The 13,102-nt window shown below is 44.6% G+C and overlaps 1 protein-coding gene across 4 annotated transcripts in view; it reads left to right on the forward strand.

Moving 5' to 3' along the window:
- crebbpb (CREB binding lysine acetyltransferase b) overlaps positions 1-13,102 on the forward strand; it is a 31,200-nt gene that overhangs the window by 13,640 nt on the left and 4,458 nt on the right. Inside the window, exons 5-28 of one of the 4 annotated variants that reach the window (XM_084570650.1) lie at positions 1,928-2,041; positions 2,733-2,969; positions 3,087-3,186; positions 3,365-3,502; positions 3,589-3,706; positions 3,817-3,991; positions 4,132-4,194; positions 4,443-4,564; positions 5,341-5,529; positions 5,639-6,046; positions 6,241-6,414; positions 6,648-6,825; positions 6,915-7,033; positions 7,122-7,361; positions 7,997-8,085; positions 9,103-9,213; positions 9,369-9,425; positions 9,545-9,622; positions 9,769-9,836; positions 9,929-10,079; positions 11,776-11,922; positions 12,024-12,137; positions 12,241-12,406; positions 12,549-12,716. In XM_084570650.1, coding sequence (XP_084426776.1) covers positions 1,928-2,041; positions 2,733-2,969; positions 3,087-3,186; positions 3,365-3,502; positions 3,589-3,706; positions 3,817-3,991; positions 4,132-4,194; positions 4,443-4,564; positions 5,341-5,529; positions 5,639-6,046; positions 6,241-6,414; positions 6,648-6,825; positions 6,915-7,033; positions 7,122-7,361; positions 7,997-8,085; positions 9,103-9,213; positions 9,369-9,425; positions 9,545-9,622; positions 9,769-9,836; positions 9,929-10,079; positions 11,776-11,922; positions 12,024-12,137; positions 12,241-12,406; positions 12,549-12,716 — 3,524 coding nt within the window. The remainder of the gene's footprint in view (positions 1-1,927; positions 2,042-2,732; positions 2,970-3,086; positions 3,187-3,364; positions 3,503-3,588; positions 3,707-3,816; positions 3,992-4,131; positions 4,195-4,442; positions 4,565-5,340; positions 5,530-5,638; positions 6,047-6,240; positions 6,415-6,647; positions 6,826-6,914; positions 7,034-7,121; positions 7,362-7,996; positions 8,086-9,102; positions 9,214-9,368; positions 9,426-9,544; positions 9,623-9,768; positions 9,837-9,928; positions 10,080-11,775; positions 11,923-12,023; positions 12,138-12,240; positions 12,407-12,548; positions 12,717-13,102) is intronic. The other 3 variants (XM_084570652.1, XM_084570651.1, XM_084570653.1) reach the window with 3 other exon arrangements.

The raw sequence follows: 13,102 nt of genomic DNA on the forward strand, positions 1-13,102 counted from the left end.
TCAGCGGCACACATCCACAGCCGTGCACAGCTTCAGTTAAGACTACCGTCTTTCTTAAAGGGACAGCGCTATTTTTCTAAAGGTGCAATTTTTCTTAATAAAAATAAAAACAAATATGCTCAGTGGATCGATGCTGATTTCCAGCTGCAAAAGCTTCTGCTCCATTATTATTTAATGTACACATGAGTGGGGTCAAGTTAAACATTTTATTTTGAATTTTATTTTATTTTATATTGTGCATTGTTGGAATGTGCTAAATAAATATTTTCATAATTGATTTATTCTTTGAAACATTAATATTAATTTATTAAATTGCAATGGCTTGATTTTAGTGAGGTTAGTACACAGTCATAGCCATAAATTCAATGGTACTAATAATTGTCATAAAAATTTCTTTCGGTGTTTCGGTTTCGGTTTCTCGGCCCCAGGCTCTCCATTTTCGGTTTTCGGTTTCGGCCAAGAACGTTCATTTCGGTGCATCCCTAATTATAACCACTGACTTTTTGGGCCTGGATGTTACTTAGACATGTACTACCCACATAGACCAGACCAGGCACCCCCACCCCATAGCAATGACACTCCTTGATGGCAGCAGCCATCCCCAGCAGGATGCAGCCTGACACAGACACACACAAACGCTTTAGGAACAACTCAAATAAATATCTGAAAAACAGCACAAGGCTCTGAATTCCCTAGATCCCAAATTGATCAAGTAAATGTGGGATGATCCACAGATGCCCCTCCCCTCAACCCATAGGACCCAAAGACCCCCCACTAACAACATTTTGTTCCCAGACACCACAGGACACCCTCAAAAGGCCCATGTCCATTCTGTAATGAGTCACAACTGTTTTGGAGGCCTACACAATATTAGGAAGGTGGTCATAATGTTATGCCTGATCGGTGTACAGTACATATGTTTTTTTGCATAAATATGGGGAAAAAAAGCAAGAATATTTCACAGATGTGTCAACAGCGCCGTGTAAGCAACCATAATTAAATCCTGTGATGTGGGCGCAGGGGTTGGTTTACATGCTTCGAGTAAAACGGCGTGAAAGGTGATGATAATTTGTTGCAGGTTTCATCCAAACAGCAAAAAGCACCCCGTTGCCTTCAGGTCGTCATTGTCCTGAGTGAAACTGCTGATTACTGTTTGAGGAAGTGGAGCGACATGAGCATCCTTACGTAACGCGTAACAAACAAACGCATTGTTGAGCGTGGATAACGCAAAAGGAATTATTACAGTTAAACAACGCTGATTGTCAGAAGCACAACCGACTGTTAGCCTGGCGCAGTTTAAGTCTGGTAACACGCCATTTGGATTTCATTATTGGATCCGTTTCAAGCGGTGCAGAGGGAGAAAAATACCTTCTGCATGCAATTGGATTGTCTGAGAACCAATCAGAGCAACGAATTAGTTGACATAAATGCCTTAATCACTGTTAACTGTTTGCTCGTCAATATCTATTGCAACCGAGGCAATAGCGGAATATAATAAATATCTGGCTTCTCCAGGGGTAGCCGTTTCCTTCTGTCCATCACTTTCTGAACATTATTACCGTGCGTGTAACTGCATAAACCGAGCACCTCCTCTCCCTTGGTGCTCGACACGCCCCATTGACAGATAACAACAGTCTATTTAAAACTTTTGTTTTGATGGTTGTACTGCATTTCATCATCTACCCGTAGACACCGGGCATCAAGGGGTCATACGAGTTGTGGAGGAAGGTTCATTATAGTTTTATGACACGTAGTTGCCTGCACATAATTGTAGGCGCATTGTCTTTTATAGTGCAAAGTTTTCTTCACTGAATCTGCACCCATTCTGCTCACCTTACATTCTGGTTATGAATACAGAGATGTCTTAATCTTCTCAGGTTTCTCACTCTTGCGTCTGTCTAATGTTTATTTATTTTCCTCTCTCCAGTGGCTCACTGTGCATCCTCCAGACAGATCATCTCCCACTGGAAGAACTGTACGCGGCACGATTGTCCGGTCTGCCTGCCTTTGAAGAATGCGAGCGATAAGCGTAATCAGCAGCGTGAGTCGCCAGCAGATCTTCGTCTCTCATCGGACGCGTCCAATTTAAAAGAAAACACATTGGATCATTAAAAAATTATAGTAATCATAAATCACTCTTTATTGGGGCTTTAATGGCTGCGTGGTTGTTCACCGAGGGCAGCCCTCAACTGATCAGCGAGCCTGGAGGAGTCGACGTGTTGTATGTAGTGGTGCCACCTGCAGGCGGTGTGTCTCTGCTGCATCTCTGTGCTGGCTCGCTGGCTCGCTGGCTGCGAGCGCTCCTACAGTGAGAGGATTCCTCTAGAAAGGCTGGGCCTGTAATGTGACACCCAGGGGAGGGGCCCGGTGGCTCTGCTATCAGTGGGGGCAGGGTCTTGGGACGGCATGCGCTCTAATTGGTTAAAAGGCCCTATGACAGATTTAAATCCCCCACAGAGGCAGCGTGCTCCCTGTCAGCAATCAACACAGCGGGGAGCAGCGCTGGGATTTTAGATGGAGGCTCAAGAAGACCGACTTTTGCAATTATTTTTATTTCTAGAGAATTTATTGTAGCATAATATATTTATTGTTTGTTTTTTTTAAGACTAATTTATCTTATATATTCATGTATTTTAAAAGGATTTCTTATCTTTATTATTACACTATATTAATTCAGCGATTTATTTAATATGAACACACCACTTACTTCTTTCCGCATTTTCTCCATCCAGCTATGCTAAGTTCCCCTGGGGCTGGTCTTCAGAACGCCATCAACACAGTCGGACCTGGGCAGCCCAGTGCTACAGCCATCAACAGCGCAGCCACACACATTGACCCCAGCTCCATGCAGAGGGCGTATGCAGCCCTGGGCCTGCCGTACGGGAACCAGTCCCCGGGGCAGGTCCCGGGGCAGGGTCCGGGTCAGCAAAACCCCCAGCACCAGCAGCTGCGAAATATGAACCCACTAGGTATGGGATTAAAACCACTTCACTGCTGTTTTAAAAAGTTTAAGTGCTTCGAGCACAATGAAGTGCTGCTATAAAATGTTTGGAAACCCCTCGTAAACGATGATGTGTTTCTATCAGGCACTAATCAGATGAACCAGATGGCAGGAGGCATGGGTACCGCCGCCTCAGACCCGACTGGCATGCACTCCGACTCCTCTCTACCCTCCACACTCAACAAGTAAGCCTTCTCATACGAAACTCACCGTGCTTTTCTTTACAGAGCATCCACTAACTTTTACTGTCCATTTAAGTGTCTGCCTCTGTGGACCGTTTCATGTTCTCCGCCTGTCCTTTCACCTCAAGTGAAATGATTTAATGCAAATGATAATTATGTTTAAATTGTGTCCGTCCTGCAGTCAGCTGATGCCAGATGGTTCAGTAGTGGGAGGCATGGGAAACTTGCCCGCTGCCACCCCTCTCTCTGCCGCAGGGGTAAGGAAAGCCTGGCATGAACATGTCACTCAGGACCTGCGCACCCACCTGGTGCACAAACTGTAAGTCTAACAATAAAGCAGATGTGTTTATGCACAAGTTATGTTAAGCTACATCAGGTGATTCATGATGTTTTCTCCATTTTCAGAGTACAAGCCATATTCCCCACCCCAGACCCCGCAGCACTGAAGGACCGGCGAATGGAGAACCTAGTGTCGTATGCACGCAAGGTTGAGGGTGACATGTATGAGTCGGCTAACAGCAGGGTAACCCAATGTTTATTATGATTCTAAACCTAAGGTCTTATCATAATGATAATAATAGTGTGGCGTATTTGAACAATCTTGTCTGCTTCTTTTTGTCGTCCCCTCATTAGGACGAGTATTACCACTTCCTGGCAGAAAAGATTTACAAGATCCAGAAGGAACTGGAGGAGAAGAGGCGCTCACGGCTCCAGAAACAGCCCGGCATGGTGGGGCCAGCGGGGCCGCAGCAGCCTGGCATGGCTCAGCCCAACGCCATGGGCCCGGGGCAAGCCGTTCGACCTCCTAGTTAGTAACCCGACTTCTTGTATTTGTGGCGGATTATAAAAATACCTACATATCATTAACTGCTAGGGTGTTTCCCAAAACTATTGATGTAACTCAGGGAAACTTTTAAAGGATTGCTGTGCTATCTTGTCTTCTCTCAGATGGACCCGTGCCCATGTCCAACATGCCAAATCAGATGATGAACCGTATGCAGGTGCCCCAAGGTATGTGATGACATTTTTTTTGTGTTTTAGGTAATGTTTTTGCTTTTAATGTCAAAAAATCTTCAATATTTGAATGAAGTTTTCTTTACAAAAATGACGGTTTCGCTCACTCTGAGCCTTGATGTTGAAATTAATTGATTTTGTCCCTTTGTTCGTCCCTGGTGGGACCTGAAATATTAAATTACAATTACTCCTGAGTGTCCTAAACAGGTAAATAATTGTGTGTGTGTGTGTATCTGTTCCCTCAGGAATCAATCAGTTTAACCCAATGGCGATGCAGAACCCACAGATGTCTCAGGCACCCATGGGAGCGAGGGCGCCCTCCCCCATGAACCATCCACAGCAGATGAACATGGGCCCCGTGCCAACAGTATGATTTTCTCCTGTCTTAGTTTTATTGGGTTTTTTTTTCCCTCTTAAACTTGCTTCTCTAGACCCAGAGTTTATCATCTACCTTTTCACAGAATCATTTGTCATTGGCTTGTCCCTTCGTCTTTTATGACTAAGTGGCTAAAATCATTAGGGACCTTTTGATAGGTGGACGTGTCGTATGTTGAACGTCTTCCAATCGAGACGTACTGTTGTAACTGGGTTTTTACTGATTGTAAAAGATGTTTTTTAAAGTACATTTACTGTGCTTTACCTCAGCTGCAGTACACAGTTGGAAATCATTAACACGACTGTCAGCTACCACTTCACTGTTTGGCAGAGGAACCCAGCTGCAAGGCAACGATTGTAGTTTCTCATTCTTCGCTCTGTTTGTTCCCCCTTTCAGCTATTAAACACCAGTCTTTGTCTCTATTACGTTGTTGATGTTTTGATACTGAAGCATCAACAATGTGAAATGTGGCTGCAGCCGACACAAGTTCTGATCCATTGATCAACCAGCTGCCTGTCTGCCAGCACATAAACTGTATTGAAAACAAGGCAGAGCTTAAGTTCTGGCTTAGAGCCATATAATGTTCCTCCCTGATTGTCTCCGTGCCATACTTTGATTCAGTTTATTTGTAAATTACAACTCGCAGACTATTGTAGTGGTAGCATACATGAACGCTGCATTCCATTTAGATTTAAACTATTTTACTTGGCTGGCACTCGTGACTAGATGCCTATTGTTCTAACAGTGTCTGTGTCATTACTTTCTAGATGGGCATGTCCCCGTCAAGGATGCCTCCCACTCAAGGAATGATGGGTAGTCATGCCAATAACATGGCATCTCAGCCAACCAACCAAGGCCAATTCCTGTCACAGGGCCAGTTTCCTGTAGCTGCAGGGGGAGCAATGAATGTGAATATGGGTTTGGGGCAGGCCATGTCACAGGCTCCTGTATCACAGGTGAGAAGACTTGTTCTGTGGTTTTGTTTTTTTTGTTTTTTGTGTACACTTGTGCCCGTGCGTGGCCTCCTGGTGTGCAAAGGTATGCTAATAATGGTCTTCGTTTCAGCAGCAGCAGCAAAACTCTAACCTGCCTCTGAATGCACTGGGCTCGCTTGGCTCCCAGCTGCCCTGTGGCCCCGCAGCCCAGCCCACACTGGGTACCACTCCTCCACCCAATGCCTCTGCCGGCCTGCAGCCTCAACAGCAGCAGCAGCAGCTGCAGCAGCAGCAGCAGCAGCAGCACCACCATGCTCCCACGCAGGCCCAGGTGCCACCACGGCCCTCCACTCCCGCCTCCACGGGCGGGCCCTCCTCCACCCCAACCCACATACCCAGTGGCCTCCCTCGCCCCCCTTCAGTCATTGGCACGCCCCCTGACCCCTCCCAGCCGCTGACGCCAATGCAGCCCCAACCTGAACCCCCGAGCCAGATGCAGCAGCCCACTTCAGTGAAGGCACAGCACCCCAGCACACCGGTGAGAGTCTAGTTCTTACTGAAAAGCTACCATAGCTTTTGAGTCGCTATTCCTGCTTCTAACCAAACAGTTTCTGAAATGGTAATAAGGAGAATTATTTGTCAGTATTCTGTTCTGAGAGGATTACCGCCAGTCAATTCTTAATTTACTTATAAATCGGTGTGTAATCAGAATGTCTCTTTGACCCCTTCAAGTTGTCCCAGGCAGCTGCCAGCATAGATAACAGAGTGCCTACTCCAGCGTCTGTGGCCGAGCTAAACTCCCAGCAGGCTCCATCTGATATGAGCGGCACTGAAACCAAACCTGAAGTAAAAGATGAAGACGAGGACAGCAACTCTGGGAAGAAGCAAATTGATGTAAAAATGGAGGTATGTGCATCGTTTTACAAAATCACTTTGTAATCAGATCGGACTAGAAACCATTTGCTGTTTTATCTCCTGGTTGTTGTTGCAGATTCATCCATCACAACCCAACACTTCTGTTTCCCCCCTATTCACCTAATGTAAAAATTTCTTGATTCAAAGTGTAATCAATGCATGGTAAGTTCCTGACTCGACTTTGTTGCGTAGTGTTTTGACATGGCTTGTTGTTCACATAACAGGATGATGAAACCAAACCCCCGCCGGTGAAAAAGGAGGAGACGGATGCAGCAGAACCAAAGCAGGAACCAATGGAAACCGAGGAGAAGAAGCCAGAGGTGAAGGTAGAACCCAAAGAAGAAGAGGAAAGTGGGGCCAACAGCACATCCGCCACTTCCGCCACTCAGAACCGTAAAAAAAGTAAAAGCACTTTTATATTTATATTGTATTTGCAGACATGCTGTTGTTGTTGAATGTGTTTTCTTATAACATCGTTGTTGTGTGTCCAGTTTTCAAGCCAGAAGAGCTGAGACAAGCCCTTATGCCTACACTTGAGGCCCTCTACAGGCAAGACCCAGAGTCCCTGCCCTTCAGACAACCCGTAGACCCCATGTTACTGGGTATCCCTGTGAGTGTCCACAATTGCACGTTTATTCCAATGTCACAAGACCGTTGAGTGTTTTGTTCATTCCTGGAAATGTTTTACGCTCTTGCAGGATTACTTCGACATCGTGAAGAACCCTATTGACCTGTCCACCATCAAGCGCAAGCTGGATACGGGTCAATACCAGGAGCCCTGGCAGTACGTGGACGACGTGTGGCTCATGTTCAACAACGCCTGGCTGTACAACCGCAAAACATCCCGTGTTTACAAGTACTGCACCAAACTGGCAGAAGTGTTTGAAGCGGAAATCGATCCCGTCATGCAGGGTCTGGGCTACTGCTGCGGCAGGAAGGTGAGAAAATACAAACCTGGACGTGAACTGAGGCTATGTCCGCATGAGTATATTCTAAAACATTTTAGCAGCCCTTTAATAGAGACTGTTGGAAATGTTGCCAACCCCGTTTTAGTTCGAAATGATCATATTTCCTTTCTTACCAGTCGAAGACTTCATCCTTGACTTCCAGTTATTAATTCAACACAGATAGATGTGACCTTGTTGTCTCTGCTAGCAACTGGTTTGCAGTTAAATTCTGACTTTACACAACAGACCTACATGTTATCAGTCCTACACGGAGAGCTGGTTAGAGTGGGGCTGGGACAAAATACTGCCGGGATCATTTTATAATGAGGAACCTGATATGGATTGTCAGGAGTGTTAGGATGATGAGGTTTATTTCTTCAAAACCTGCAAAAACATGTCATCTGGATGAAGACTACGTTTTCTTTTTGAGCAAAAATGTCTTAGTTGGGACATAGCTTGAGTTCAAGACAGAACAGAGCTGTTGTGCAGACACAGGCAGGATTGCCGCTGTAGTTTCGTTATTTATCAGTCCACATTTTTTTACTTGTATGTGGCTGTTATCTCTAAATGAGCTGCAGCCCAGCTGTCCCAGTGACATTCTCTTGGTGTTTTTCCCTTTTCCACAGTTTGAGTTTTCGCCCCAGACACTGTGTTGCTATGGCAAGCAGTTGTGTACCATCTCCAGGGACGGCACCTACTACAGCTACCAGAACAGGTAACAAATCATGCCGTCATTTTACAAACTGAGTGTGCAATTGCGTTGTCAAAAAAAATAAATAAATAAAATAAAACCACGGCCAAAGAGACCACTTCACATCCACCGGTCCCACAAATCTCTTAGGGCTTAATTCCTGTGAATTAATGGTAATACTGCAGACAATACAGACAAAGAGTCGTAAAATGTGGCCCAGCAAGAACTTGCACGATCCATGTCTGTGTGGTGCTCTTGCGTAGAATTTGGTTTTTGCGGAGAACCAGCACCAAGGCGCCCCCCTCTGTATAGAGTCTGCTATTGCACCTTCATGCCAATGCAATGCAACACAGTTCAGTTATTGCAGACGGTCATTACTGAACACGGTGGAGGTATCTACTAAGAATATTTAGATGGATTTATTTATTACCCAAACCAAAATAACTATGGTTGAGTCTATATTGTAGGTGCAGTGTGAGCGACGAACTGAACTGGTGATCCGTCTGTATCAGTTTATCAGCAGCTCAGAGCCCAGTTATCAGCCACTGTAAATTTATTAATCATTTATTGATAGACTGTAAAGCGTCAAAGTGAAATTAATTTAGGCGCGTTACAACCTCACAATCGTTTTTGAATCGTCACACACTCCCTCCGTCTCCCTCGACGTGACCATATCATCCGTTCACCAGCTCATCTGCATGTTGCTTAAACGATTCTAGTGAAAGTGATTTTCTGTTGTTCTCATACTCCAGCATGCACGTAGAAGGAGTCGTTGACTTGTCATTAACATAGCATTTTAGCATGGTTCCCCCCATTTCTTTACCAGTTTGAACGAGAGTGACTGGATCATGACCATTTCAACTGTGACTAACCTGTATCTCTGCCTGTGTGTGTGTGTGTGTGTGTGTGTGTATATATGTCCTTCCGTCCGTCCGCCGCCCATGCTCCGTCCTCGGTTGTTGCCGTGTGCTCCATTCACTCTGCATTCTGCCACCTGTGCGCCCGGTTTGCCTGTGCTGCTACTGTGTGTGCTGGCTGCAGTTCACCCAAATATGGCCTTATTGCCGACAGGTATCACTTCTGTGAAAAGTGCTTCAACGAGATCCAGGGGAACAGTGTGACCCTGGGGGATGACCCGGCACAGCCGCAGACGTAAGTTACCAGGCTCGGGTAATTGCATTACCTGGTGATGATCTTGGAGGCTATCGGCCTGTTATCTGTTCTGACAGAGTTCTGTGGAAGAGAATTACAGTAGTCACAGGAGCCAACGTGAACTTGCTTGTCTCTGTTTTTTTTCCTTTGTACAGCATGATATCAAAAGATCAGTTTGAAAAGAAGAAAAATGACATGCTGGACCCTGAACCGTGAGTACTGGTTGAGCCATAGCGTCACTTTGGCTTGTCTTTGTGTGATGATAGTGATGTTTCTTTACTGTTTTGTTTAGAAACCACAATGAAAATGCATGTTTTTGTTCTTCTTTTAGGTTTGTTGAATGTAAAGACTGTGGTCGAAAGATGCATCAGATTTGTGTTCTGCACTACGATGTCATTTGGCCGTCAGGGTAAGTCTTGCTGTGGCGACAATAACCTCCTTGACAAAAACCCTGCCATTGAATATATTGGCACTTACAGCCCGTAAAAGACAAATTATGTATCTGCAAATTGACTTTTGTTTGACACTAAAGAGCTCGGGTGTTTCTCGTTTCAGCTTTATCTGCGACAACTGTCTGAAGAAGTCTGGCAAATCAAGAAAGGAAAACAAGTTCTCAGCCAAAAGTACGTTACGTGTAGTTATAAACCAACAGCAAACTTTTAATTTCTTTATTTAACCAAATAGCTGATGAAAAATGTGTTTGTGTCCATAAAAGGGCTGCAGACTACAAGGTTGGGGACGTACATCGAGGACAGAGTGAATAAATACTTGAAAAGGCAGAACCACCCAGAGGCTGGTGAGGTGTTTGTGCGAGTGGTGGCCAGCTCTGACAAAACTGTGGAGGTTAAGCCTGGCATGAAGTCTAGGTAAAGTTGTCATCTGATTTTTATTTATTTATTTATTTTTAATTCAGATTGACCAGAACATGTGATAAATTTTGAGTGCTACAGCAGCTTCCTCATACCAGGTTGGATATTAACTACATAATGTTTGATGGCCTGTTCTCTATACATGGATTCATCTCTTAACTGGAGTGTTGACACAAGAAATATAACTACGTGTCGCAGCAAAACAGACCACAAGAGCTGTGATTGGTCCGCTTGGTAGTAGCGTGTTTCTGCTTTAGTATTTCCAGCTGCTTCTCCATCTACTCAATTTTCGAATTGATTGTTTCGGATCAGTAACGATGGAACACATCAAGGAAAGATTAACTGAAGAGGTTCAGAGATACAAACATTTGTATGACTCGTCTTCGGCTTTGTTACAGAGCGAGCCATACTGAGAGCGCACATGTGTCAATGTCTCGCACCAGCGTCTGCTGTGAGCGTAAATTATGGCGGCATCTATGTCCCGCAGTGCTTTAAATGAGCCGTTGGCAATAAAAAGTCACACTTGTCAACCACATGTTTTTCACGTTTTTTGAAGAATCGCAATCATAGGTTTCAGTACTAACTAAGTCTACAGGTTTTTGTTTTGTCAATGTTTGTCTAATCTAACATCAGTAACGTAAGAAGTCATGGCTTGGGGTTGGAGCACTCTGGTTGGAGGCCAAGAGTCAATTGTTAGCTTCAAATCTAGTTTATTTTACCGTACGTCTCTGTGCAAGGCTGTGTTTTGCCGTGAGCAGAGAACAAATGAAGCATTTTATGCAATTGCAGATTAAGTTAACGTCAGACTACAACAAACCTGGAGATTAAAGGGGAACTACTGTTTTTTTACAACCTGGACCTTGTTTCTAGCATAAAATACGATTGTTTACTCACCTATATAACTTTGGTGTCATTTGCAGTCATTTAGGAGATAATTAGATCAGCGTATGTCCATATAGTGGGAGTGACTGGGGCACCGAGACGCAGCCTCTAAATAACGCATTATCTGCCGCAAAACTCGTTAATTTCACCAATATTTTGTTATGATACGCTTGTGCTATTCCCTGTTGAGTCCGGAGTTACCTGTTATCATCATCCGGGGTCTGTAGATTGACCTACAGACCCCAGACCCTGCAAATTACAGGTAAACAAGCCGACCGTCGCAGGTGCGTGCGGCTCTCAGAGATGACATCGTCCAGGTCAGAAGACATCATTCAGGGTCTGTAGGTCAATCTACAGACCCTGAATGATGATAACAGGTAACTCCGGACTCAACAGGGAATAGCACGAGCGTATCATAACAAAATATTGGTGAAATGAACGAGTTTCGCAGCAGATAATGCATTACTTAGAGGCTGTGTTTCGGTGCCCCAGTCACTCCCACTATATGGATATACGTAGATCTATTTATCTCCTGAACGAATGCAAATGACACAAAAGTTATATGGGTGAGTAAACCATTGTATTTTATGCCAGAAATAAGGTCCAAGTTGTAAAAAACAATAGTTCCCCTTTAAGCCCAAGAATAAAATTGTATTTGATGTTTCACGACACAGTGCTTGTATCTTGATGTACATATAACTGTTCAAGGAGGCATCAAAAGACCTGACTGGCGTCGACGGTGGAGGACACCTGAGGCTGATTTAAACTTTAGTCATTCACTGTCGTTGCTTGCGCCTCTGTGCTCCCACAGGTTCGTAGACTCTGGCGAGATGATGGAGAGCTTCCCTTACAGAACCAAAGCACTTTTTGCATTTGAGGAAATAGACGGGGTGGACGTTTGTTTCTTTGGCATGCATGTCCAGGAGTACGGCTCAGAGTGCCCCTTTCCAAATACCAGGTAAAGAAAAAAACTACAACAAAAAAAAAAAAACAGCAACGCCACCAGTTTATTTTGTTGCCTTTATTTTTTGAATTAAATTTTCTGTATTTGTTTTTCAGACGGGTTTACATATCATACCTAGACAGTATTCACTTCTTCAAGCCACGTTTGCTAAGGACTGCAGTTTACCATGAGATCCTAATAGGCTATTTGGAGTATGTGAAGAAACTTGGGTGAGTGAAAAATAACCATATTTTATACCATTTTGAGCTACGTGTAGATAGTTGTGTAATTCCCGCAAGTTCTAAGTGGCTCATGACTTTGTTTTCTGACCAGGTATGTGATGGGTCACATCTGGGCCTGCCCACCCAGTGAAGGGGACGACTATATTTTCCATTGCCACCCTCCTGACCAGAAAATCCCCAAGCCCAAGAGACTCCAAGAGTGGTACAGAAAGATGCTGGACAAGGCGTTTGCTGAGAGGATCCTGCACGATTACAAGGTCAGAAAACGACCTCGGTGTCACGTCTCTGTGACCACCTCCGTTATAATAAAGTCTGTTTGTTGTAGTCGGGTCAGATTCGGTGCCATCATTCTGAGCTCGGAGTCTTACATTCTGCTTGTTTTTGTTTGTCTGTGTTCAGGACATTTTCAAGCAGGCGACAGAAGACAGGCTCACCAGCGCCAACGAGCTGCCCTACTTTGAGGGCGACTTTTGGCCTAACGTACTCGAGGAGAGCATCAAGGAGCTGGAGCAAGAGGAGGAGGAAAGGAAGAAGGAGGAGAACACGGCCTCCTCCGAGGCGACGGAGGTAAAACAAGTTTGCTGAATGAGCTTTTTAAAATACGTACAGTGCAGTTTAAACTTATTTGCACCTCAAAATAACTCGAAACGTCAACGGATTTTCACACAAGTCACGAGAGTAGACAAAGAGAACCCAATCAAACAAAGGAAACTGAAATATTGTACTTTGGTATTTGCTTATTCAGAAAAATGAGCCAATATTACATATCACAGGTGCAAAAGTAAGTGCACCTCTGGCATTAAAAGTTAATTTTAAGGCCAAATTAGACACCATCTGTATAGAAGTGTTTCCAGCCACTGCAGTGAGACTTCATGTCGTTCAGCAAGCATGTGAGGAAACCCACCAACCCCTCAGAACTGAAGCGTCTCCCTCCAAATCCCTGTAGATGAGTT

Source organism: Chelon labrosus, assembly GCF_963514085.1.
Source record: "Chelon labrosus genome assembly, chromosome: 21".
NCBI lineage: Eukaryota > Metazoa > Chordata > Actinopteri > Mugiliformes > Mugilidae > Chelon > Chelon labrosus.